The 22,808-nt window shown below is 43.6% G+C and overlaps 1 protein-coding gene across 2 annotated transcripts in view; it reads left to right on the forward strand.

Moving 5' to 3' along the window:
• PROX1 (prospero homeobox 1) overlaps positions 1-21,637 on the forward strand; it is a 38,789-nt gene extending 17,152 nt beyond the window's left edge. Inside the window, exon 4 of one of the 2 annotated variants that reach the window (XM_088016880.1) lies at positions 21,449-21,637. In XM_088016880.1, coding sequence (XP_087873006.1) covers positions 21,449-21,637 — 189 coding nt within the window. The remainder of the gene's footprint in view (positions 1-21,448) is intronic. The other variant, XM_028125828.2, reaches the window with a different exon arrangement.
• Positions 21,638-22,808: the final 1,171 nt, after the last annotated feature.

Here is a 22,808-nt window from a genome sequence, read left to right on the forward strand (position 1 = left end):
TGGCGGTGTGCGTCAAGCTTCCTAAAAGAATTGCCCAAGATTCACTCAATGAGTTCTGCATTTCTGCTGTGTAATATTCTCGAGAGGACAAATCCTTATGGTGCACATTAGGAGTTTTAGGGTTCTTAAACCTTACCTGGTTGGAATTTAATCCCCTGCTCACAGCACAAGGGCCAAAATGTCACAAGCAGGGATGGCTGGCACCAAGAGGTACCCAACAAGCTGCTCCATTTAGCATCATCTAAATCCTCCTTTAATATGATTAACATCTGATATTTCTCTCTTTGTGAATCATATCCACTTCCAGCCAGGACACCTCTCCTTTATCTGCAGTGTCTATTTTAAGACTGCTTCAGTGCAAGGAGTATGGGGCCCGGGGAGCAGTTTTGTCACTTCTCATGTGACTTCAGACGAGTTATTGGTCTATTCTGGGTCTTTCCCTTCTTCAGTAAAAAAATTAGGATCCTTCCGGAAATGTGGTAAGACATAAAGCAGGAACATGGATTCTGGGCTGTTCCCTCCACTCACACCTAGGCACATATGCATACACGCGTGCCCCTCGCCCCAATCACTAAATAGCTTTTCATTTCGCCTCCCAGTTGGGCGCAGAAGCTTCAGATAAGATGATCCCTTCTTTTCTGTGCCTTTGTGCATGGAGGTCAGTGCTTAAGTGAGATGCTTAAAAAGCCACTGGTCTTATCAATGTAGCTTGACCACTGCGGGCCGTGGCCCACGAGCCACAAGTAGACCCGGCACCTCAAGCTGAATATCTCAGCTGATACTGTGTGCCCTGCTTGACTTTTGTATTTAGGCTTCTCCTCTTAAGATCAAGTAAAGTGAATCTGTAGTCTAACAGGAGCAAGTAAAGAGGATGGCCAAATAGAGAACTACACCTTGGGTTGTTGTTTTTTGGTTTTTGTTTTTTTCTAATTTTTAAACAGGGATGAAGCATGGTAGAGAGATTTTGAAGTTATGGCTACATGTTGCCCAAAGATCCAGTCAGTTTAAAGGACTATATATTCACCCAATTGAGTATTAGCTAGTCAAATAATAAAACAGCTTATTGATGGCATTTTTAAATTTCTCAATCAGTTGTTTGTAACAGTAACAAAATAGCTAACGTTTATTGGCTGTACTCTGCAGTCCTGGGCACTCTTCTAAGTGTTTTACCAGTATTAACTTATTTAGTGTGAGCAGTAATAATGCTGTGGGTGTTAATAGAAGAAAAAGTTCAGTCTGCCTAAAGCTTTCTACTATTTTTTAAGTAATTCTAAACTGGTGGGAACAGGTAGAACCAGGGAAAGAGAATGAAGCTAATGCCTTCCCTCCTTCCTTCTTTCTCTTCTGCTGCTTGTCTTTTTTTCAGCTTTCTGCTCTGTCTCTGCCTCTGTCATAAGCTTGCTGGTGGCACCTCTGTCACTGCTTAGCACCACCCCCCTCCAGCCCCTGCTGCTCATGGCTCTCAAGGCCAGAGTGGTTGCTGACCCCTGGCCTACAGGAAAATAAAGCAGATGGGGAAGGTTTATCACTAGCGAGGAGGGAGTGGCTTGAATCTCCTCCTCTGGACCCTGCGTTTCCTGGCCTTTATGAGTCAGGACCTTCTAAGTGACAGGAGGGCTTGTTCTGCCTTTTGTATCAGTTTACACAATGGCCAAGATTCTTGGCACAGCACTCAGACTTAGTGTGGTGAGAGCTTGAGAAGACCCAGGGGAAGGGGGAGAAGACACAGACAGGGGAGGGGCACGCACGCCACCGTCAGTCTGTGCTGGCCACCTCACATGGGGTGGGGCATCTGGCTTCTGAAGGTGAGTGTGCGAAGGTGTGCAGGAGAGGGGTGTTTAATTACAGGCTGCATCTTTCACTCCTGCTTCTCACGTTTAATGAGATTGGCAACAATAAATTTGTCTTTCCAGGTGTTATGGTATATATTTCCATGCCTCATTCTCACTTCCCTTTGAAGAGGTTCCAGCATTTTTTTATGGGGAGGGGAAGGAGGGTTGGGATCCCTTCCCAGTTTTTAAATCATACTGATACTTCTGACTTTAGGGGCAGAGGAGTTGGATTTTATTACTTTTTTGTTTCCCTCACAATTGTGACAGGAAGGAAGGTAATGATGGCTGTCAGTTTCCAAGGCTGCCCTGCGCGCTCCCTGTCCTTCTCCAGTACCAAGAGGAGGTGGCTTTTGCCCCTCGGTGCTCAGCCAGCATCCCTCCCAGGCCTACAAGTGATAGCCATTTATCAGCAGGCAGGGTCCCCGTGCCCTGTAAGAGTGACCAGCCCCAACTGCCCTCCCTCAAGACCCAGGTGTGGGGAGGGGAGGCCGAGAAAGAAACAGAATGGGGAACTTGACTCATCGATTAGCGGACTCGTACAGACCATCTCCTAAGACACTGACATCCCACCGAGCAGATGCTTCATCACAGAGCCTGTGGCTCAACTTTTTTCCAGGCGTCACATGACCCGCAAGAAGGGTAGTTCTGCAGACCCACTTCTGCACTGTTGAAAGAGAAAATCAAAATGCAGCACCCCTCACACCCCACCCCCACTGCAGACACTGAAATACACGTGCTGAACACATTCTCTCCACCCCGCCTGCCCGCCCGCCCCCAACCCTCCCGCTTCCCACACAACCCACGTTGAAGAAGATTTCATGTATTTGGAAATCTTTCATTCACATTGTCACCGCTCTAAAGAAAAATGAGGACAGGTGGGTTTAGGAAGCGCTTCCCTCCTCTCCAAATAGATACTTAAATATGAGTGATCATTTGGGAAACTGGCACATGAGTGAAACCCTTTTACTGCCGTTGTGGTCTTTTGGCCTCCGAGCTGCTGAGCCATTTGAGTGATCACATGACACACATCCTTGCTGGGCGGTGAGGAGGGAAAGAGACTCTTACCATTTCTTCCCCTGCCAGTCCCGCCACTGACAAGCCAAATTGATCTTTTAAGAGACTAAATGAATGTTCCCTAAATATATGTACACACATGGCTGTCTGGGAACATATTCCTATGCAGAATGATGGCCTGAAGTGTGAGGGACAGAACTGTAAAGAGGCCGGCTTCAAGGTGGGCTGGAAGGGGTGGGGGCTGGGGGGGATGGGGGGCAGAGGCAGGATTGTGCATGCACGGAGCCTCATTTTTGCCCCACCGTCCTTTTGGGATTCAAGGTGTTGATCAGTATAATGAAGCGGGCCCATTGATTTATCATCTATTTGGTAATGTCCTTGCATTTTTAGCTCCCTGTGTCTTTTTTGTCATTGGGTTACATTCAAGCACAGTAAGATCAGCTTTAAAACCTCCTTACTCAACAGCTTTATTAGTTATAGCATTCCATGACCTTTCTCAACATTCTTAAAGAAAAAGATACAGTGTAACGTCGCTTTACTTTGCTTATTGTCCTTTGTTGGGGTGAACAAAGCATTTTCTACAGTGGCTATAGCACATAATTATACAGCTTTCAATGGCAGTGTCTTGGCACATATCAAAGTTCAGAGAAGCCTTTAGGAAAAAAAAAATGTTTTGTGGCAGCCTAGGGAGGGTCTCATCTTTCCTTCAGAAAATAGTTCAAGGCTCTTCTGTCAAGCTTCCCTACTTAGAGCTTTTTCTCCTCCTGCTTCATAAAGTTTAAAGCGGATTCAGTGGAGTTCTATGATCTATTTCCTTTGAAAGATTGTTCCTCAGCACAGAGAGGCCCTTTGACTTCAAGAGTTCACAGATTCATGTCTTTAGGTATCATATGTCTGACCTTATCAGTTACTCCATTTAATGTCGGAGAAAAAGTCTCGACTCTTTGTGTTAGTCTGTTTTGCCTCTATGAAATGATTTGGTGAAAAGACCATCCTTTTTAACACACCACTGAGAGGCCGTTTCTGCTGCAACCTACCCTGTGGCTTTTCTCTCTTTAAAAAAAAAAAAAATTGTCCTTGTGTTTTGTGTATGGATGAGTTCACAGTGAGAATAGAATTATACAAGGGCAGACGCACACACAAAAAAAATCTTTTGCTTCCCTCCCTCCCCGCCCCCCCCATGATCTATTGGCTCTCTTGGTGGCTGTACCCCAACAGGAGAAGCCATTTAGCAAACACAGAGGTGGCAGCCGTGATGCTGGGATGGCAGTGGGTTTTCCCTTGCTACGACCTACCCCTAAGGCCTTCATAATTAATTGTCCTTCAGAGATGAGGGAAGTTCAGAGACAGTGTGTGGAGTGATGTCTATTGTCTGACATTCAGTTCTCCTTGCCTCTGCTCTTTTTCTTCGTCCCACAAAGGGTTATCAATAGGAGAAAGGGAGCAAGTTCTCTGCAGAGAGCCGCTGGTGGTGGCTGGAGCTTTCGGTGGGATGTTAGCATTGTGTTCGGCCCATCCTGGCTTAAATGTCTGGAGAAGTTCTGACAGCCTTTTGAAAATGAGCCTGTTTATTTTGTCTAGATGAAACAAACTCATTTAGCCACCTAAAGCTTGTTCAAAAGTTGGCGATCCCTTTTCACGTGGCCAATAATATTTTAAATCAAATTTCCTCGGCCTCCTAACCACTCCCGGATTTGATTTCACTGTAATCATTTGGTTCCTTTTCAGCCGCAGGGCAGAAAATTTAGTGCTCGTTCACTCATTTCTCTTAAGCGTCTCAGTATAAATTTGTAAGAGTAAGTCTTTTTTGCAAACGCTCTTTTTGGTGAGGCATAGGACTTTGGTTCTTGAAAGTAGATCATTCTTGTTTAAAAATATTGTGTCACCTTCAGTGATTGCCTTAAGCCAATCCTCCAGTGCTATTTGGTAACATGACACAAAACCATGCAATCTGTGTGCCCCCCAACCCCTGCTTTTGGCTGAGACACAAACTGAAAGATGCAATGTGGAGACAGCTATTTGAGAAGTAAAGGAGGAGGGCCATTAATGATTATTATACTTCTGTTCCTGTTAAATAGGGTGAAGCCAAGAAAAACAAATATAATTGTTCTTCCAAAGAGCGGTTGAACGGGCACATTAGAAAGGTTTAAGATCCCTGTCGGGTGCACAGTGACGTCGAGGCTGAAGGGAAGCCTATCTCAAGGAAATCTCTGGGTCTCTCAGAGCAGCCCCTCCCGGATGAAGGGACCCATCACGATGGCCAGAAGTGATTCTGTCCCCGTAACCTCCTTGAACAACTTTCACCACAGACCTTTTTTGGTATTTTAAGAGAAGCTGTGTATGGAAGTTGACACAACTAATATAGTCATACCAAAAAGGGGGGGTCATAAAAAATTAAAGTTCTTCTTATGAATCTTTCATCAGAAGCAATGAAAAGGGACACGAGTGTAGCCTCAGTCCTTTGTGCTGCAAGCTCTTCTTCCGGGCTCTGGGCTGTTGTTCTTGCAGCTCCTCAAACAGACTTTCACTTTCAAACTGACAAAAGTCACTTAGAAGCCAGACAGCTGTACTAACACACCCACCTTAGCGGGCGGGAGCCGCGGCAGGTGCCGAACCCTCCGACAAACCTGGTTTCAGATGGGCAGGGGCCGCTTCCTCCCGCCTGCCTGCTACCCGTGCCCTTGTGCCGAGGGGGGGTGCCATGCGTGACCCGGTCGCGGCCCCCTGGGCCCCCGCAGGTGCCCCCAGATTTTTCTTGTCTTCCCTTTACAGCCGGAAACACGGACGTCCATGATCATATTGATACCTCAGGTGGGATGGCCAGGGCCCGGTTCGAGAAAAGTCTGAGCACAGAACTTGGCAGAAGGCAGAGGGAGTTTGTCTCAAAGCTCCCTCCTTCCATTTCCCCCTTGCTTCTTTATTCACTTTTTTTTTTTTTTTCCTGCCAGTCTGAAGCTCTCGTAAGCTTTTCAGATTGCTGCTGCCTCCTCCTCGGGAGGAACTTGGGTCGGATGAGAAACCCCCACTGGTGGTGGGGACAAGCCCCCCCCAGCCCAGGATCAAAGATCCAGCTAGAGACAGCTAGGCTAGGTAGTTCTGCCTGCCTGCCAGGCCTCGGGGCAGCCGCCGCTGTGGGCCGTGGCAAGTCCTCCCTGTGTGTGTGTTACAGCCCCCCCCCCCCCCGTCACCTTGTGTACAGTCTGGTCTGTGACACTGATGGTGATTATGTCATTATTTTGCTCTGGGGGCCCTGGCACATCTGCAGAGCCCAAGCACATCTTCTTTGTTGCGCTGGCAAACATCCCACACCACAAATGCTTCATTAGCCCTGCTGCTGGCCTCCTTGCCAGACGCGAGTGCCCAAGCCCAGGCTTCTTTCTGCTCCGTTCTTTTGTGTCACTGATGATCGTGTATTCATCTTCCCGGTTCTTCCCCATTTTCCTCGACTTCTGAACTCCAGATGTCCCAGTTTTCTTGCCCAAATCACTCTGAGGTCTACAATGAGAAGCAGGGTGACTCTACCCCTTAACCCATCCCCACCCCTTGCCACCTTCCTACTTCTCCGTTCCCCAGATGGAGAGTGACTTTGAACAGCTCCCCAACACAAGGGCTAACATTTTCAAACCTGTGGTTTGCGGAGATACCAGGGGACTGCTCCCAGTATATGACGGTAGATCGGGCTGGGATGAGGAGTTATTAGATACTGCTTATTGGACGGATGCCTTTCTCCTCCATGCCACTTCTTTCCTCTCCTTGGCTCATTTATTTGCTTTCTACACATTGCCACATTTTAACAATTTTCAGAAAGCAGTCTAAAATGTGAGTGCAGAAAAGATTCTTCACACTTCGCTCTGCATGTTATGGTCATCTGAAGGTTCTTTTTCTATGAATGGAATCTTCATCTCCACTCATCCCCCTACCGAAGTCCCCTGCCTCCTTCTGCGGCCCTAACCTCCCCAGCCCCCAACAATGACCTATTATTAGATATTTAAAGTGATTAGCACTTGGCTTTTTGGGAAAGGAGCTGAAACATTCCCCTTAAGTTTTATTCTGTGTATTTCACAGAACCACGGCTTTTGTTAAGGTGTGCTGGTTTCTCCATTAACTGCAGTAAATTTCAGAGTTTAGTATGTTGGGCTGTGATGGGTGCTCCATAATTGGGATGTTTAATTTCCCCTTAAATTTGAACTAATTGGCCTGTGTTACCATACTATGAGTAGCTTCCCCAATGGAGAGTTTAACCAGTTTTTTATCTCCCAACCACTGCAACATAAGATGTTTGAAATGTCTCTATCTTGAATAAAACAGATTTTTCGTTTTAAGGATTAAGTTCATATTTTTATGGGAATCATGGTCAGATCTAGGACAGAGACACCGGTAAGGAATAAAGAAAACTCCTGGTGAGGAATGAGTTGTCATACGGTACCAGGCCCGAACACTCTCCAGTCCCTGAGCCCCGTTCCAAATCTTAGGAACGATCTGGCTGGGAGAGTAAAGGGAGAGGTGGTCAGATCAGTCAGCTACCCAGCCCTCTGGCCAGGAGAGACTGGTACCTGTCATTGATGGAATCATTTTCGAAAGACTCAGGATGTCCCCAGAACATTCCCAACCTTCCGTCATTAGCTCATTATGGTTTTATCACCCATGGGTTTATTTAAACCTTTTTTTAAACTTAACTGCATTCTCAGAGTATATCACTCCTCAAGATAATAATTCTCTAAATTTATTACCTGCTGTGAAAATTGCATCTTCTTTTTATGGTTCTTAAAGTGATTTCCCTGGAACTCCAAAGGATCTCCCTTGTTATAATATCCTGGGATTTGTGAACAGGACTGTGACCATATTCTCCATTTCCTTTCTGATTTTATAGACTTTGATCATTCCTCCCTCTTAATCTTCATCTCTCCAGATTAAGGGGCTCTAATCCTTTTTAAAAGTCTAATCTCATACAGTAAGTGGGCTGCCCCTGATCATTTTCGCTGCCCTTCTGTAATGCATTTCCGGCATGACTGTGTCTTCTCGAGGGATAGTTGCACTTACCAGACCACAGGACAGAATTCCAGCCATGGGCAGCCACACTATAGTTTGGTGGTTGTACCTCTCTCACACACACCCAATGCGATTTGTTTTGTTGGTCCCAGAAGTTTATCCTCAGAAGTTGGATTTCTTGAGTAACATCTCAGTAGCACTTTTTGCTTAAGATGATCCCCTGACACCAATTTATGAGCCTCTTGGCAAGTATTCTGGCAAATCTGAATGTGTCTCCAGGACATATCCAGCCAAATAAAAAAATGGGCAGATCCACCATGCTGTCTGGATGTTTTCAGTGTTTCTGTAGATAAAGTATCAGGGCATTTGATATCATGAAGACATGGCCTTAGTCTTGGGCTTGAGTCTTTAAAATGCTAAAACTAGGGCAAGAAAGCTCTGGCCTCTAAATTATTCTTAGGCAGGAAACAAAATGTTCACTTACAAGTAGGTGTTATTTTATATGAAAGCATCACCTTGAAATCTTAAGAAGGAAATCCTTTGGGGAGTCTTTGCAATGTCAGTGGTCCTGAACTAATAATAGTGCAGAACCTAAGAGCATGGATTCTGGAACTGGTTCCTGGGGTCGGATCCCAGCTCTTGAAACCTTGGCAAGTGTCTTACCCTCCCTGTGCCTCAGTTTCCTTGTCTATAAAATGGGGAAAATAATAGCAACTACCTCACAGAGTTGTCTTCAGAATTAAATGAATATACATGACTGTATTAGCACAGAGTAAGTGCTGTATAAGCATTCGCTTTTATTAATTCATAGAGCCAAGTAAAAGTTACCTTGCTGCTGTTATCAGTAGCTCAACGATTGCACCATTTCCTGCTGATCCTAAATAGGCAAATAAACAAATGAGCAAACACGGAGTTCTCATCAGAATTGGGACAAAGAGTCAATGCAAAACTGGTTTTTAAAAAGAGAAAGTGATTCCTCCTGCCCCAGGTGTGGCTGTAAAGGTGACACCAGCCTGGACCAACTCCAGGATTCTGGAGTCATGGGTTCCAGATGAGAAGGGCAGCAATGAGGGGAGGGGTTCTGGCCGAGGGAACACCAGATTAGAGGGTCTGCTTCTGGCCACACCTGCCTTGTTGAGCTCTACTTTGCTCACCCGTCAAGTGGTAAGATGAAACACAGAGCTTTGTTCTATCTTTGAAATTCTGTGATTCTAGAACACATTCTGCATTCTTGAAATAAATCCTGGGCACGATGCGAAGCTTTAAGCAGTGACTGTGGAGCCCCTAGGAATCCAGATGGTGTCCATGTGGGACCACTTCCACCCTTGTGGCTCTGCTGTGGCTTAATTATCTCAGTGACAATCTCTAGGGTACCCATTTTCGTGTTCTCCCAACGCTCTCTTTGCAGATCTAAATCTCAACAGTGCCCTTGGAGATGTGGCAACTCCCATGCTGGGATTACAGAGACTAATTTTTTAAATTCATAAACATTTATTGACTGAATTGGCACGAGTCATTATACTTGCTGCTCACTTTATGGGTTGGGTTGGCTAGGGCAGCCAAACAATGAGGACATTTGTCCTGAAGCCCTCATGTGAGTGGGTTTTCTAGGAGATGGAACAGAACTGAATAAACTAAGAGAGATGCTATATACCTGTTCCCACACGTATCCCACTATGCCATACCTCCACCTGGACCATCAGCATTTCCGCTATGCATGAACCTCTGTATATAATACAACATCTGCCCTCGTTCAGGACAGAAAGAGTTGTTTCGGATAACTACCTTCACTATTAGGCTGGGTTGGCAATTTTTGCAAAAGCCACACCACCTTTTCTTCCAAGATGGTGGTAATCTCGATCATGAAAGTCTTTCCCAGTGGGATTTTGTGGGTGTTCATGCGTTTGTGGTTGGTATCAAATCCTCACACAAGTCATTTGGATATGTATTTTTCATCTTTTTATGGTTATGGTCCCCAACTTGTGTTTTTGGGGGGGAAGGGGCTACCAAAGCATTTTAAAGTAAAATTTCGTTCTAAAAGTGATTTTTAGTAAAAGGTAGTATGTCGACTGAGAACAAGTGTGGGGGTTGAGTGGCGCTAAAGGCAGAAAAACAACCAGAAGCAGAAGTGGGTAATGATGAAAGGCCCTGGTTTCAAGGCCACTGTGTTTCCTTTAATATAGAGACAATTTTTAAAGACTTATCATTTTCAGTGGCCTGACAGTATACAAGATAATCTGTATATCGATTCCTGTAATTGCCTTTCGGCAGGGCCAATGCAAGGGCCAATCCCTGACAGCATCCTAAGACTCCCCACCGCAAACATTACCTCAAGTCCCGTTAGGTGTTGACATGGGTCTAGAGGGCTCCCAAAGGCCCCCGGGGCCATTCGAGAATCTGTTTCTCCCCTTTTCCAAACCATTTACCTTTCTTAAAAAAGGAATTTCAGAGCCATTCCCAAGCTCTTAGGTTGCTTTAAAATACAGCTCATCCTTCCTCTTGCAAAGGGTAATTGTGGAGGAGAGACCAATAGAATACTCTAGAAACACAAAACAGAATTTCTCTGACAGAACAAAGATTTTTTTTAGTCAAAACCAAAAGATGGGACTGAGGCCTTTAATCCCAGTCCTTTCTCAGAGCAGCCCCAATATTATTTAGGATGCATACTCTGTTGTCAGCAGAGTGGTGGTCTCTCCCAAGATCCGGTGTTCTTGGAAGCACTCTTTTGATTATCACCCGTACCTCACAGTGCCTTCTCTGGTGCTTGCCATGGGTGATGCTATTCTCATCGTCCTGCCTGAACCCCACTTCCTAACAGTTTCTCCCTGGGTTCCTCACTCACAGGCTCTATCAGCATGAATACAGGGCACGCAGACTAGTTTCCATGTTAGCCTAGGCAAAGCTTAATTACGAAGATAAACCTGGTGCAGAAAACAATCACGTAATGCATTCTCGAACGAAACAGGAATAACTGTGGATTATCTGTGCCCTAGCTTCCTTTCGTGCAATATTGGAGAGTTTATGTCTTGTTGTTTTTGGATAAGCTCCCATCCAAGAATGGCACCAAGCTTGGCCCTATTTATTTTACCACCTCACCCAGTAATTGTAGCAAAAGTTAAACTTTAAGCACTATTAGCCTGTCTTGAACTCAGATACCAATGGCACATAATTCGTGGGGCTGCCTTGAAGGGAAGTGAGTTAACACTGCAGTGTGGCCAGTATGCTGCTCGTTTTTCCATCTAAATATCGAGCTGATTCATTTGATGTGTTGTGAAGGAGGTATGGATTCCGCCATCTCATACTTTTGAATGTTTCCTGGCAGGAACGTTCCTAATGAAAAGCTCCTCATCAAGGCAGAGAAGGACTGAAGTCTTCCTGGGCCTTGATTATCTCTGGGTGTGGTTTCACTCTGTTCCCATAGACGTGGGCAGCCTTCCGTGCATCTGAGGAATGGCGTGACATTGCAGGTTGAAGTTGGGTGAATCGATCCCAGCTACCCTGCAAGAACAAGTAGTGTGCTGACCCAGTGAGGCACACAGGATTAGTGAAGAATGAAAGCGCATTCAGGAACGTTGTTAGCCCTCAAGTTTGGCTAAGAGCAGAAGTTGGCAAACTATGGCGTTTGGGCCAGATCTGGCCCTCAGCCTGTTTTTTATGACTCTGAGTTCAGAATGGTTTTTATATTTTTAAAAAGTTGTAAACAAGAAGAAGAATGTGCAACAGAGACAGAATGTGGCCCACAAAGTCTATGTATTTACTATCTAGCCCTTTACAGAAAAAGTTTGCCAACCCCTGGCTCAGATTGTTTCGTTCTTTTGGAGAACATGGACTCTCCGAGTCCTGAGGTTCCAAAACTCCATGATTCTTGGATGAAATATCTTGGTCCAGGTCTTACCTGAATGGCTAGCCTATCAGATGCATAATTCTGGCAGGAGCTTCCAGTTGTGTTTAAGATCTAAGTGTATTTCCAACGCATCCTGGGGGCAAAGAGATTAGGAAAGTATTAGATTTTCGTTTTTAATACTTTTTCCCTGATTTTCTTCTTGTTGAATTTTATTTGTTCATTTGTTTTGTCTGTTTAAACTTGGAGTCATTCTTTGAAACGTGTGCAGAGTTCGGGAGGGAAGGAATATTTACTCCATCACCACAAATAACATGACAATCATTTTGTTTCCTGACACGTATACCACCAAGACTTCCAAACATGAGCAAATAAACTAGCCATTTTAATCATATTTGATGAACCAAATTTCAGTGCCAAAAAATAATTTTGACAGTGTCATAGAGTGTATTATAATGACATTTGCCATTCTGTTCCCGGCAAACTAGTTAAGTACCTACTTTTCTGGGGCTATGGGAGAAATGGTTTTATTTCTCTTGATATCTCTACACAGAGTTACCAGTGGAATGTTTATATAGTTTAAAAAGCATACACACATACAGCATACACAGCAGGTCAAGTAGATGTTAAGACATTCTTTTTTATTCCCGAAAGTCACAATTAGTCAAAATGCTCCATCCAAGCACATTTCTTTCTTTTTGTTTTTTTTAAGATTTTATTTATTCATTGGACAGAGAGAGATATAGTGAGAGCAGGAACAGAAGCAGGGGGAGTGGGAGAGGGAGAAGCAGGCTTCCCACTGAGCAGGGACCCCGATGCGGGGCTCAATCTCAGGACCCTGGGATCATGACCTGAGCCAAAGGCAGATGCTTAAGGACTGAGCCACCCAGGTGCCCCCAAGCACATTGCTTGATCATCATTTGATGTTTTTATCAACACATACATTATCAACATCTTAGAGGTGTAGAAATTTTATTGTGCATTCTGTATTTTCTAAATAGCCTCTTTTAAGAGAGAAAGACTCAGGTTAGGTGAGGAAACAAAGAAAGCACTCAGGGAGTGCCTCAGCCCTTCCTCCAGGCTGCTGTCAGAGAAGCCCACCGGAAGGGTGATAGCCTGCTGCATCCCCAGCCCCTCACTGCCCACGCTACGGACAAAAGTCCACGTCCCCTGATGCTTTTTCTTGGAGCTCTACTGTCTGTTCAAGGTAGATCCTTAGCCTCCCTCCTTGCACTTTCCACGTGACTTTTCATTCTTTTTACTACGCTTCCTCCAATGGGGCCATGTCCACCATGTCCTCTCTGGTGGTTCCTCTACCGGCATTTCTACGGACTGGTACAGCCCCGGAGGATGCCAGGTGGGTTCCCTTGGAAGTTTTCCTGCCACAAGCTCAATGTATGTCCCTGCCGCAGCGACAGACGGAGAGACATGCTTTTCTTTTGCCACTTTTTCTAATTATCCCTGCAGCTCTTTCAGTCTGGCTGGGAGCAACCTGGGGGCCGTTGTGTGGGTCTCCTCTCCCTCCCACTCTGTCCCCACCCCCGCCCCTGGCACATTAACATGACATTGCATGGTGTGCACAGAACAGGAGCAGCTTCCACCAGCTGAAACCTCTGATCCCAAACCCACCAGAGAGTTTGGCTTTTGGATTTTGGCAAGAAGGCCTGTTGCCCATCAGGTCAGCATGAATAAAGATTTCTTTCTTCCTTTCTTTTTTAAAGTCAAGCACCAACTGACACTGCCCGCCCCCCCCACCACCAAGCTCCCTTTCTCAAGACAATTTAACCCCATCTCCCAAGTACATTTTTTTTTTCTGAATGCATGGGATTTTGTTTTATTCTTTTCCTGTGAGACAACCAAGAAATCTACTATATGTAGAATCTGAAAGCCAAATCAATTCTAAGCCATCTTATCATTTTTAAAGTATGTTTATCCAGCTTTGCTGTAGGAACAAGCAGACTGTTTGAAGGCCACATACTTTTCAAACCTTGGTTGCAACACGTTTGCCCCGTTTTGAAACTGTCTTTATCTAGCCGAGAAAACGAAAATCTATTTGACAAAGTGGCACTCTGGCCAGTTTATCTTGCAATATGGCTTTAGCTCACTGAGTCTATTGATTTCCTTAAATTAATGTTTACAGAATGCTACTGAATTTTGCTCAACAGAACATTGTTCTTTTGAAGGTTTGTAAAAAAAAAAAATGATACAGACTGTTATCGCCATGTGTTCCTTTGCTTAGAGGAAACATGGGGGGTTTTTTGTTTTTGTTTTATTGTGTTTTTTGTTTTGATTTGTTTTGGTTTTTTCTTTTGTTTTTTTTTTTGTTTTGTTTTTGTTTTGTTTTTAAGGACAGCCTTGAACTATAGCCACTTCCTATAAGCATTTACTCTTCCCATATTTAAGTAGCAAAACATGTTACTAGGGCATTGAGCCCGCTCTTAGGCCTAAAACTGCATGCTGATTCAGTCCTGTACGGTCCCCGAAAGCTGAATGCCACTTGGAGCATCAGAGTGAAAGAGTCTTTAGTCCAGTTGCTGCCACAGAATCTTCCTCTGCCTCCCTTGGTATAACCTGGCAGGCGTTGGCAAGTGGCTTTGCAGCCAGTGCTCCCCAGATAACGCCAGGCCTTCCAAACATAGGTGTGAGCATCCTAATAAAATTTAAATGTCATGCAGCTAGTTGGTGGGAACTCTAAATATAATACCTCGTTCTTTGACCGTGGCACTCAGCGATTAATATACAAAACCTAATCTCTAGTGACGATTTTAAAACTGGACTTCCCACGGAAGCTCCCGTGGCCCTTTAGCTCCTGACAGGGATTCAGATGACAATCATGAAGTGATTAAAATAAAACTTAAGAAATACAAAGTAACTTTCTCAACTTGTTGACTCAGCCAATAAAATTGCTCAAGCAAACATACTCAAAGCATCTCTCAAAATACTGCCTTGTACACATTTACTGATCACAGTGAAACACTTCCCAAGAATTGGACTCTTCTTTAAAGGTTCAAAGCATCACCTTACATTCGGGGGGATATTTTATGCTTCCCAAAGCCCATTGCTGTTTGCTGTCCCACCTGATCCTTTTTCCCCCCCGCAGTGACGGGTTGGCGGGGCCCAATCCCACAATGCACTTCGTGCATCCTGCACCATGTCTTCCTTCCGGGCCGGTTAGTCCCCAGGCCAGCACATAGGGTAAACGCGTGCCTGGCTGCAAGGAAGACCCTTTGTAACAGCATCTTGTAACCATATTTGATAGCTCCAGGTTTCCTCCTCTGCCTCTGACAGGAAAATTCAGTGAGAATGAGACAGTGGAGGGGAGCAGCAATATCGTATCTGTTCTTGCCTGTTCATCTGATAATCTCTTTGAGGAGTTACTAAAGCATCTGAGTTTATCCATTTAAGTCCACTGTGTCTGCAGTGTAAGTCCCCAGCTTGTGCCACTGCTGTCAGGAGCTCTGTCTCTCCTTGATCAATATTTACTTAACAAACAGCAGGGATGGGAGAGTTTGTTTAGAGGAATCATGTGCGCACCAGGGTGAGTGAATGCTCGGGAAAGTACTTCAACTTTGTCTCCTTCCCTAGGACCTTTGTGTGCATGTGTGTGTGCGCACGTGTGCATGTTCAGAGGCCCTTTCTCTTTTTAGCTTCTCCAAAGACACTTAGAAGTCCTCTAGAAAATGCCCCGCAATATGTGATTAGTGCATTGTTTACACTCTAAGAGAACTCATGATGTAAATTCAGTTTCGAAAGTCCCAAGTTCGATTTTCCTTTTATGCTCCTACACAGGTTAAACATTTTGGAAAGACTCTTGGGATGAACAAGATGCACAAGCATCTTCCTTTGACCCCTCTCAGATAAGTGGGAGGGAAGAAGATGTAGATGGAAACAATAAAAGCAGTTTGGACAAGGCAACTCTATATTTCTGATGGCATTAGATTGTTTTTTTTTTTTCCTGAAAGCCCAAAGAGAAAAGTAGCTCTCCAGATTTTCAAAGCTGCTTACCCAGTTTTTGGAATTAGATATGTCTAACGCTAATAATAAATACAAATACCACGGCGTTCAAGTTTAGAGAGCACTATTCTTTCAACTTCACCGAAATAATTGCTTGAAGGCTCAAGTCAGTGTCTCCAATACAGTTGACTTGGAGGCATCTGGGTCTAGTTTGAGGGGTTTTGTTTCTGTGTGGGTAGAGGCTGGGGGAGTTATTTATTTATTTGATTTTGTGAATTGGAGTTGTAAAGCCATCTGAAATATTCATGCAGAATTGTCTGAGAAGCCCGTTTCTGTTTTATTTACTGCACAGCAGAACAGCCACAGTGGATTAGTTCTACAATACCCGTAACAAAAGCCCAACAGCTGATGCATGTGATGTTAGGAGGTGACAAAACAGTTAAAGTATGCTGCTGGCTACAGGCAAGCAGTCAGCAGATGCAGACAAAAGGGTTTGTGACAAGAATAACTCTCTCTCCAAGGCGAGCAGTGAAGAGTATCCAAAATACCAGTACCCTTTTCTCCTTGACATTGTCTTCTTACAGTCAGCATTTTATTGCCCTTTTATAGTATTAAAAAAAAAAAAGCAGAGAAGGAAGAAGAAACAAAACCCACACACAAACTAATTCACCAAAATACTAGCCGCAATGTTACTTTTCCATCCGTTAAATACTCCTGCCCATACACAGGTTCCCTTTTACATTTCTCCTTCAAAGTAAGTTTGAAAAAAATAATAGTTTAAAAGATGAACTGAATAGATGATCTCCCTTGATAAGATTGTAATCTACTGATAACCTTGATAAGCCATTTGAGCCTTTGGTTATTGGGGAGGGGCTGGGGAGAGAGCATTATGCCTGGTTTGTTTTCTCTCCATTTCAGCAAAGATCATTTCACTGATAAAATTAGGCCAGTGGACAAAATTTTTAAGGGGGATTGAGGATGGAGAGGTATCCATGGGAAACTGTGCAAGGGGCCAGGTTTAGGTCTCCTGCAAAAGGCCAAGGGATGAGCTTGTAGATATTTCAGAGGTGTGAAAAATCAGCTTCTCTGTCTCCAGAAAATAGGAGAGGCTGTCTTCTTTTTAACCTTTGTAATTCCCCTTCTATTCTCTGTGACATTCATTCAGCTGCCAAGAGCGTTTGGCAAGGTTTGGGCCAGCGAGCACACTTCCAGTGACCACTAACCTTGGTATGTCCTGACACTTATGATGAGTGTCTGCAGGACACAGAAGGCAGGCAGCCTGCTACGTCAGGCTTTTATTATGTACTGCAGAGGCTAGGGACAGTCAGTTTAATAAAACAAATCATCCTTGAAGGTAAAGCAACCGGGAAGAGGAGGAGGAAGACAGGGGAAAAATGTGTCTTTGCCACTCATTCTCAGGGAAAGAAAAAAAAAAACGAACAGCAAAACAGCCCCCCACCCAAAACACTGTGTGTGTGCGTGTGTGCACGTGTATTCGTGTGTGCGTACGCACTCGCGCAACCCAGCCACAGCTGGAGCGGATTTGAAAACATCCTCCCGATTTCCCCATTTCATCAAAGCCCATAAGGCCCTTGCTTGCTCTGAGGAGACTCAAGTACGAACGATTGTGATGAAATTGGTAGATGCTGATAGCCAGCCCCCTTCAAATTTATGAGTGCATTCAAGTACCTCGTCGCAATTATATTCTCCAAATATCAAGGCAAGGGGAGGCAAGACCATTTGGGGTGAGGTTCCTATATTGGGATGCCTTTTTATCAAGCAAAGTTTCCATTCTCCTCTCCTGAAGAACACTCAGCACAGCAGCTCCCACAATAGCTTCAGAGTTCTAGCCAGAGACTTTGGAAGCCTTTGTTTTTTCCCCTGTGGCATGTCCAAAGGCATGGCCTTCCCTCCCCCCCTCCCAGCAGCCTGCATTGTCTTGCATTCCAGGGACTTGATTGACTGTTGCCACCTGATGCTGAGGAGATACTCTGGGGTTCATTCTGCAGATTGTTGGGTTCTATTAAAAGAAACCTAGATAAGGGATTACTTGTCACTAAGGGATTTTCTGCAGATGTTTATTAGTGATTGGAAATCCATTAGGTGTGAAGAGGTACAGAAAAATATGGGCAACATCATTCTTGTAAACCCAAATTCTAAGAGAGCCCCCCCAAAAAGCAGAAAGGGGTAAGGGTCTCTTTTCTCATGGGTGATATTTCTACCTGTGGATGGAATTCCTTGGCATTCTCTCAAAAGATCAGGTGCTACTCATCAGTTTACCTCTCTGGAGCCACCAAAAAAGATTAATTGCTCGAGCATTAGAGGATCTCATTATCAATTACTTTAAACCAGCCCAGTCTGTTGTATGAGTATTGCCTCAAAGTAAGCCCGAAATTAGCAAACCATTTCATTTGTTCAAAAAGAATTTATCCCTTCTCAAACATAAACCAATATCCTAAGTTTCCTCCTGGGAATCCTTTGTACCATTCACATTTATTTTGAAGTTACTAGCTCTTCTGTGGTTTTTCTCAGTCACAGATCTACAGCTTGTCAAGGTTTTGATGCCCCGTATAAATAGAAATTACTGAAAATGCATTAAAAGAGAGACAGCATGGTTTAATGATAAGACACCTGGACATGTTATTTCACATGAGTCTCTTGTTCTCATAATTTATTCATCTTGTAGAGCCTCATAGTTTCTTCATCTATAAAATGACTTTTGAGGTCTATTCCAACTCTTTAAATGCTATCTTTTTTTAGCATTATTTAAATTTTTTTTTTTTTTTTTTTTAAGTATCGAGGGAGAAGGTAAATGTGACTCCAGAGCAGTATGAAGTAAAGCAGAAGGCAAGCTCTCATTATGAAAGACTATGCAAAAAAAACTTTGTTAAGCATTGTGGGGGATACACAGACTAGAAACCGTCGCTCTTTATCTAAAGACATCTTGGGGCAAATTCATTACAACTAGATAGAAGTAGGTGAAAAATTAAACAACACAAAACACAAATACAAAAGATGGTAAAGGATAGCCCAAGATTACCGCCAAAGAAATGAATGTTTAAAACAAGGTAAAACTGACTAAAAACCATTAACAAGCATGGCAAATAATAATAGGGTGGGAGCTACCCCCCCCCCCCCCCCCCCGCAGAGAAGTTACTTTGATCTGCCCTCGGGCACACCCTAGAACTACCCTTCCTCCCTCCTCTATTGCTGATGCTGTTCTAGATGCATCTCTCCTCTGATGATCTCAAACAATATGACCTCTGCTCCCTCGGCCCCTGGTGGGCCAACCTCCAGACCTCCCGTGGGGCCCTTGGTGTGGAGGAGCTCCCAGTCTTCTCTGACTCCCTCTGGAGCAGCCACCATACCCTGTGTCCCTCACAGCTCTCTGCCATGCCCTGCTGCGTCCCTAAGTGTTCAAGGAACATAGATCTTTGTCATGCCTCTGTTGCCAATGGCCGGGAAAACCACACTTCTTGAAATGTTTATTTTAATAAATGCCTATGATTATGTTTCTGTAGCATTTGGCTAACAGCTCCCAAACCAAGTAGTTAGAGTGGATAGTTGTACTGCCTCACTGTTCTCCAGCCAGATTCCCTCTCTCAATAATGCCCATCTGATAAAATGTGAAGGATTATCTTTGAGGGAAGAGGGGAGAGAACTCAAAAATGCTTAATGACTTTTTATTTGGCGTGAGGTGAGTGAGAGATCTAAATCTCTCCTCCAGGCTCCTCCTATCCCACAAATACTCATGTATCTGCAGAGATTTTAGGGAGAAATCACCAACGTTCCTTAGAAAATCCAGATGAATTCTCATCAGGGAGTGGCCTTTGGGTTGTATGGGTTTGCACATCCATGGGGGACAAGGAGTGTTTGGATGATTTTGGAGAGCTATGTCCTGAGAGACTGGCTGAGGTGTATGTCTTTGGAAGGGGCTCCTCAAAATTTTCTCTTTTTCTAGACTCTGATAGGCCCCAGATAGGGTCCTTTCTTTATCTGGGGAATTACTAATTTTCTTTACAAAAGACAGGTGACTTACCATTGGAAGGAGTGAACCTCTTTGTCCAATTTTAAATGTATAAAACAAGGATGCCTGGTGATCATTTTAGTTTTTCGTAATAGTTACTGTCATTATAAAATGGTCTATTGCACAAATTGAGAAAGAGTGGGAGAAAGAGATCAAATCTATTTAACATGACAATATCTCCCTTTTACTTGGTAAAGTGGCATATGTGAACTGAGATGAAAATCTTTCACCTCTTCTGTATGTGTAGACAGATCTATCTACACATACAACTACAGTGCATTTACTTCCTCATATGTCTGCACTTACTATAAAAATAAAACATTACTAATGCAGAAGTACCCCACTAAAAGAAATCTACTGAGGGTCCATGTGTACTTGGAAAATTAAGAGTTTGTGGAATGGCTCTGCAAATCCTTTATCTTGGTGTGCGGAACAGAAGCCATGCTTCACCTTGAGTAACTGACAAAGAATACTAAGTAAGTACATCAAACAGCTAACCCTTTTTTCCCTGGACAAGACGTTGGACTATTAAATAAACAATTAAGAACACATGCACATATTAACTGTTGTGGAAGAAAAGGATAAACAATTAGGGATTCTAAAAAGAATATTTGGAGGGGTGCCTGGGTGGCTTAGTTGGTTTAGCATCTGACTCTTGATTTCAGCTCAGGTAGTGATCTCAGGGGCGTGAGATCAAGCCCTGTGTCAGGCTCTGCGCTCAGCATGGAGTCTGCATGTCCCTCTCCAAACTGCTTCTCCCTCCCATCCCCCACCCCCCACCCCCACTCATGCTGTGCTCTCCCTCTGTCTTTCCCTCTCAGTCTCTCTAAAATAAATAAATAAATAAAATCTTTTAAAACATAAAAATAATTAAAAAATAAAAAGACTATTTGGAGGATATTTGTCTTAGAATGTAAGGACTTTGAAAAATTCCCTTGATCTCTCTGAGCCTCAGTTTTCTCCACAGTAGAAAGGGGACAATGACACCTTATAGAGATGTTGGGAGAATTGAATGGCATGATTCACAGTCTGTACATAACAGAGCGCCTGACACATAATAAGCACTCCAGAAATGTTTTCGTTATTACTATCAGCTGCATGAATCACTGTCATGGAGCAATTCGAATCTCAGAGTAAAATAATTTCCAATGTAGAATTTTAGGACTCGGTACAGATTTTGTATTTTGGGACTCAGCGTTAAGGTCATTATCTTATCCCTTTCTGTATGTAGAGCACTTTATGGTGCATACTACTCTCATATACAATTTAGCATTTGGGTCAACAATCCTCTGCTGCTATGAGCAGGATACAGACTTTAGGTTTTCTTCATTTACAGGGGGTTTCGTTGATATCAAAGCCAATGATCTCTTATTCTACTTTTGAGAACATACTTTGTTTTCACAGTGGAAATCAAAAGGAAATAGGATTCAAATTCTGAAAGATTAGCTGGAGACTTGCACCTGGAATACACCTGTTTAATGAAGTGGGGAATCCCAACAGTATGTCCCCTTTTCTCACCCGAATATTCAGAAGGGAATCCTGGTTTTTCAGTATGTCTGCGTGTATCCTTTGCACAAGTCCCTTTCTAAAACTTCACAAAGCTGTCCACCCCACATTACAATGCTACTATATATAACGACTTCACATAAGAGAATAGAGGCCGGCCATTTTTAGCAAATGCAGGTGCCACGTAAGCCCCTTTCTGAAAGAAAGAACTTAGCTCAATTTCCTTTGAAGAACTGGAGACTTGAAACTGAAAACTTTATTAATGCCATTGCCTCCTTGTATCAGCAGGTTCCAGAGAGATTCCTGGAAGTTGCGCAGATCACATTACGAGAGTTTTTCAATGCCATTATCGCAGGCAAAGATGTTGATCCTTCCTGGAAGAAGGCCATATACAAGGTCATCTGCAAGCTGGATAGTGAAGTCCCTGAGATTTTCAAATCCCCGAACTGCCTACAAGAGCTGCTTCATGAGTAGAAATTTCAACAACTCTTTTCGAATGTATGAATAGTAGCAGTCCCCTTTGGATGTCCAAGTTGTACGTGTCTAGATTTTGATTTCCTATGGATGTGTATGGGAGGCATGGATATGTTTTGAAATCAGCTGGTAGCTCCTCCTCATCATCTTTCGCTCCTTTTCTCTTGTTTTCCATTGCAAGGGGATGGTTAGTTTCCTTCGGTCTTTAGTTTACTTTTGCCCGAGGCCCTTAACATTTGGAGACTTTAAAATAGGGTTAATTTTCAGGGAAAAAGAATGTTGACGTGTGGAAAAATCTCTATTCGCAAGGAAAGGCATTTTAAAGATGCTTCTGCTTGATCGATGGTTTATCGCAAATGGCAGTTGGCAGAGGGAGACCCGGGACACAGCACCGCTCCACAGACGGTGACATGTCTCTTGTTTTTACTGCTAAGAAGGCCTGAAAACTCAATGAAACCACTACGTAAACTTAAATATTTTGTTTGGTTTGAACTCCGTAAGTCGCTTTGTGTTCCATGTTTAAAAATAATGCCAGTGGCAGATGGACAGCTCACTTTTCAAAAGTTACCCCAAAAGGCCAAATTCCAAAAAGAAAAATAGTCACTGTCAAGCCTTTCCGTAAGAGAAACGGCAAGTAGCCCAAACGAGTGTACCCGTTTCTTAACGGAGGCAAAGCAAGTCTACACAAAACTGACTCTTTCGAGATGAGGCTGGAAATTTGTACCCACTCTTCAAATTACCTCTCTAGATTTTACAATCGATTCTTCGTAATAAGTGAGTATAGATCATTTTTCGTAGAGAAAAACCCCTTTCACATCATTTTCTATTATCTTACTTCGGGTATTAAAAGGCGCATACATTTCAAATGTACTCTTTGCTCAACTTCGTTTATATGCTTCAGCGAGTTATTATGTCTGTTTAATATTTAACACTTTTTTTCCCAAAAAAAAACACTATGTTCTGAATACCTTTCTCTAGTAAGGAATAAAGGACATCCCAAGTTGACCATAAAATTCCTGCCTACATTAGACTCTTGTTGACAGCAGTTAGCTGACTTGATCTTCACCTCCGAAGAGGAGCATGTGTAAGGATGACCTCTTTTCATATACGATCCCACACTACCCTGATGGATATTCAAAGTGGTGACAGTCTAATTAAGTGTTTCTTCATT

This window comes from Eumetopias jubatus, unplaced genomic scaffold (genome assembly GCF_037043125.1).
Source record: "Eumetopias jubatus isolate StellerSeaLion01/CBP00866 unplaced genomic scaffold, mEumJub1_p1.0 scaffold_12, whole genome shotgun sequence".
NCBI lineage: Eukaryota > Metazoa > Chordata > Mammalia > Carnivora > Otariidae > Eumetopias > Eumetopias jubatus.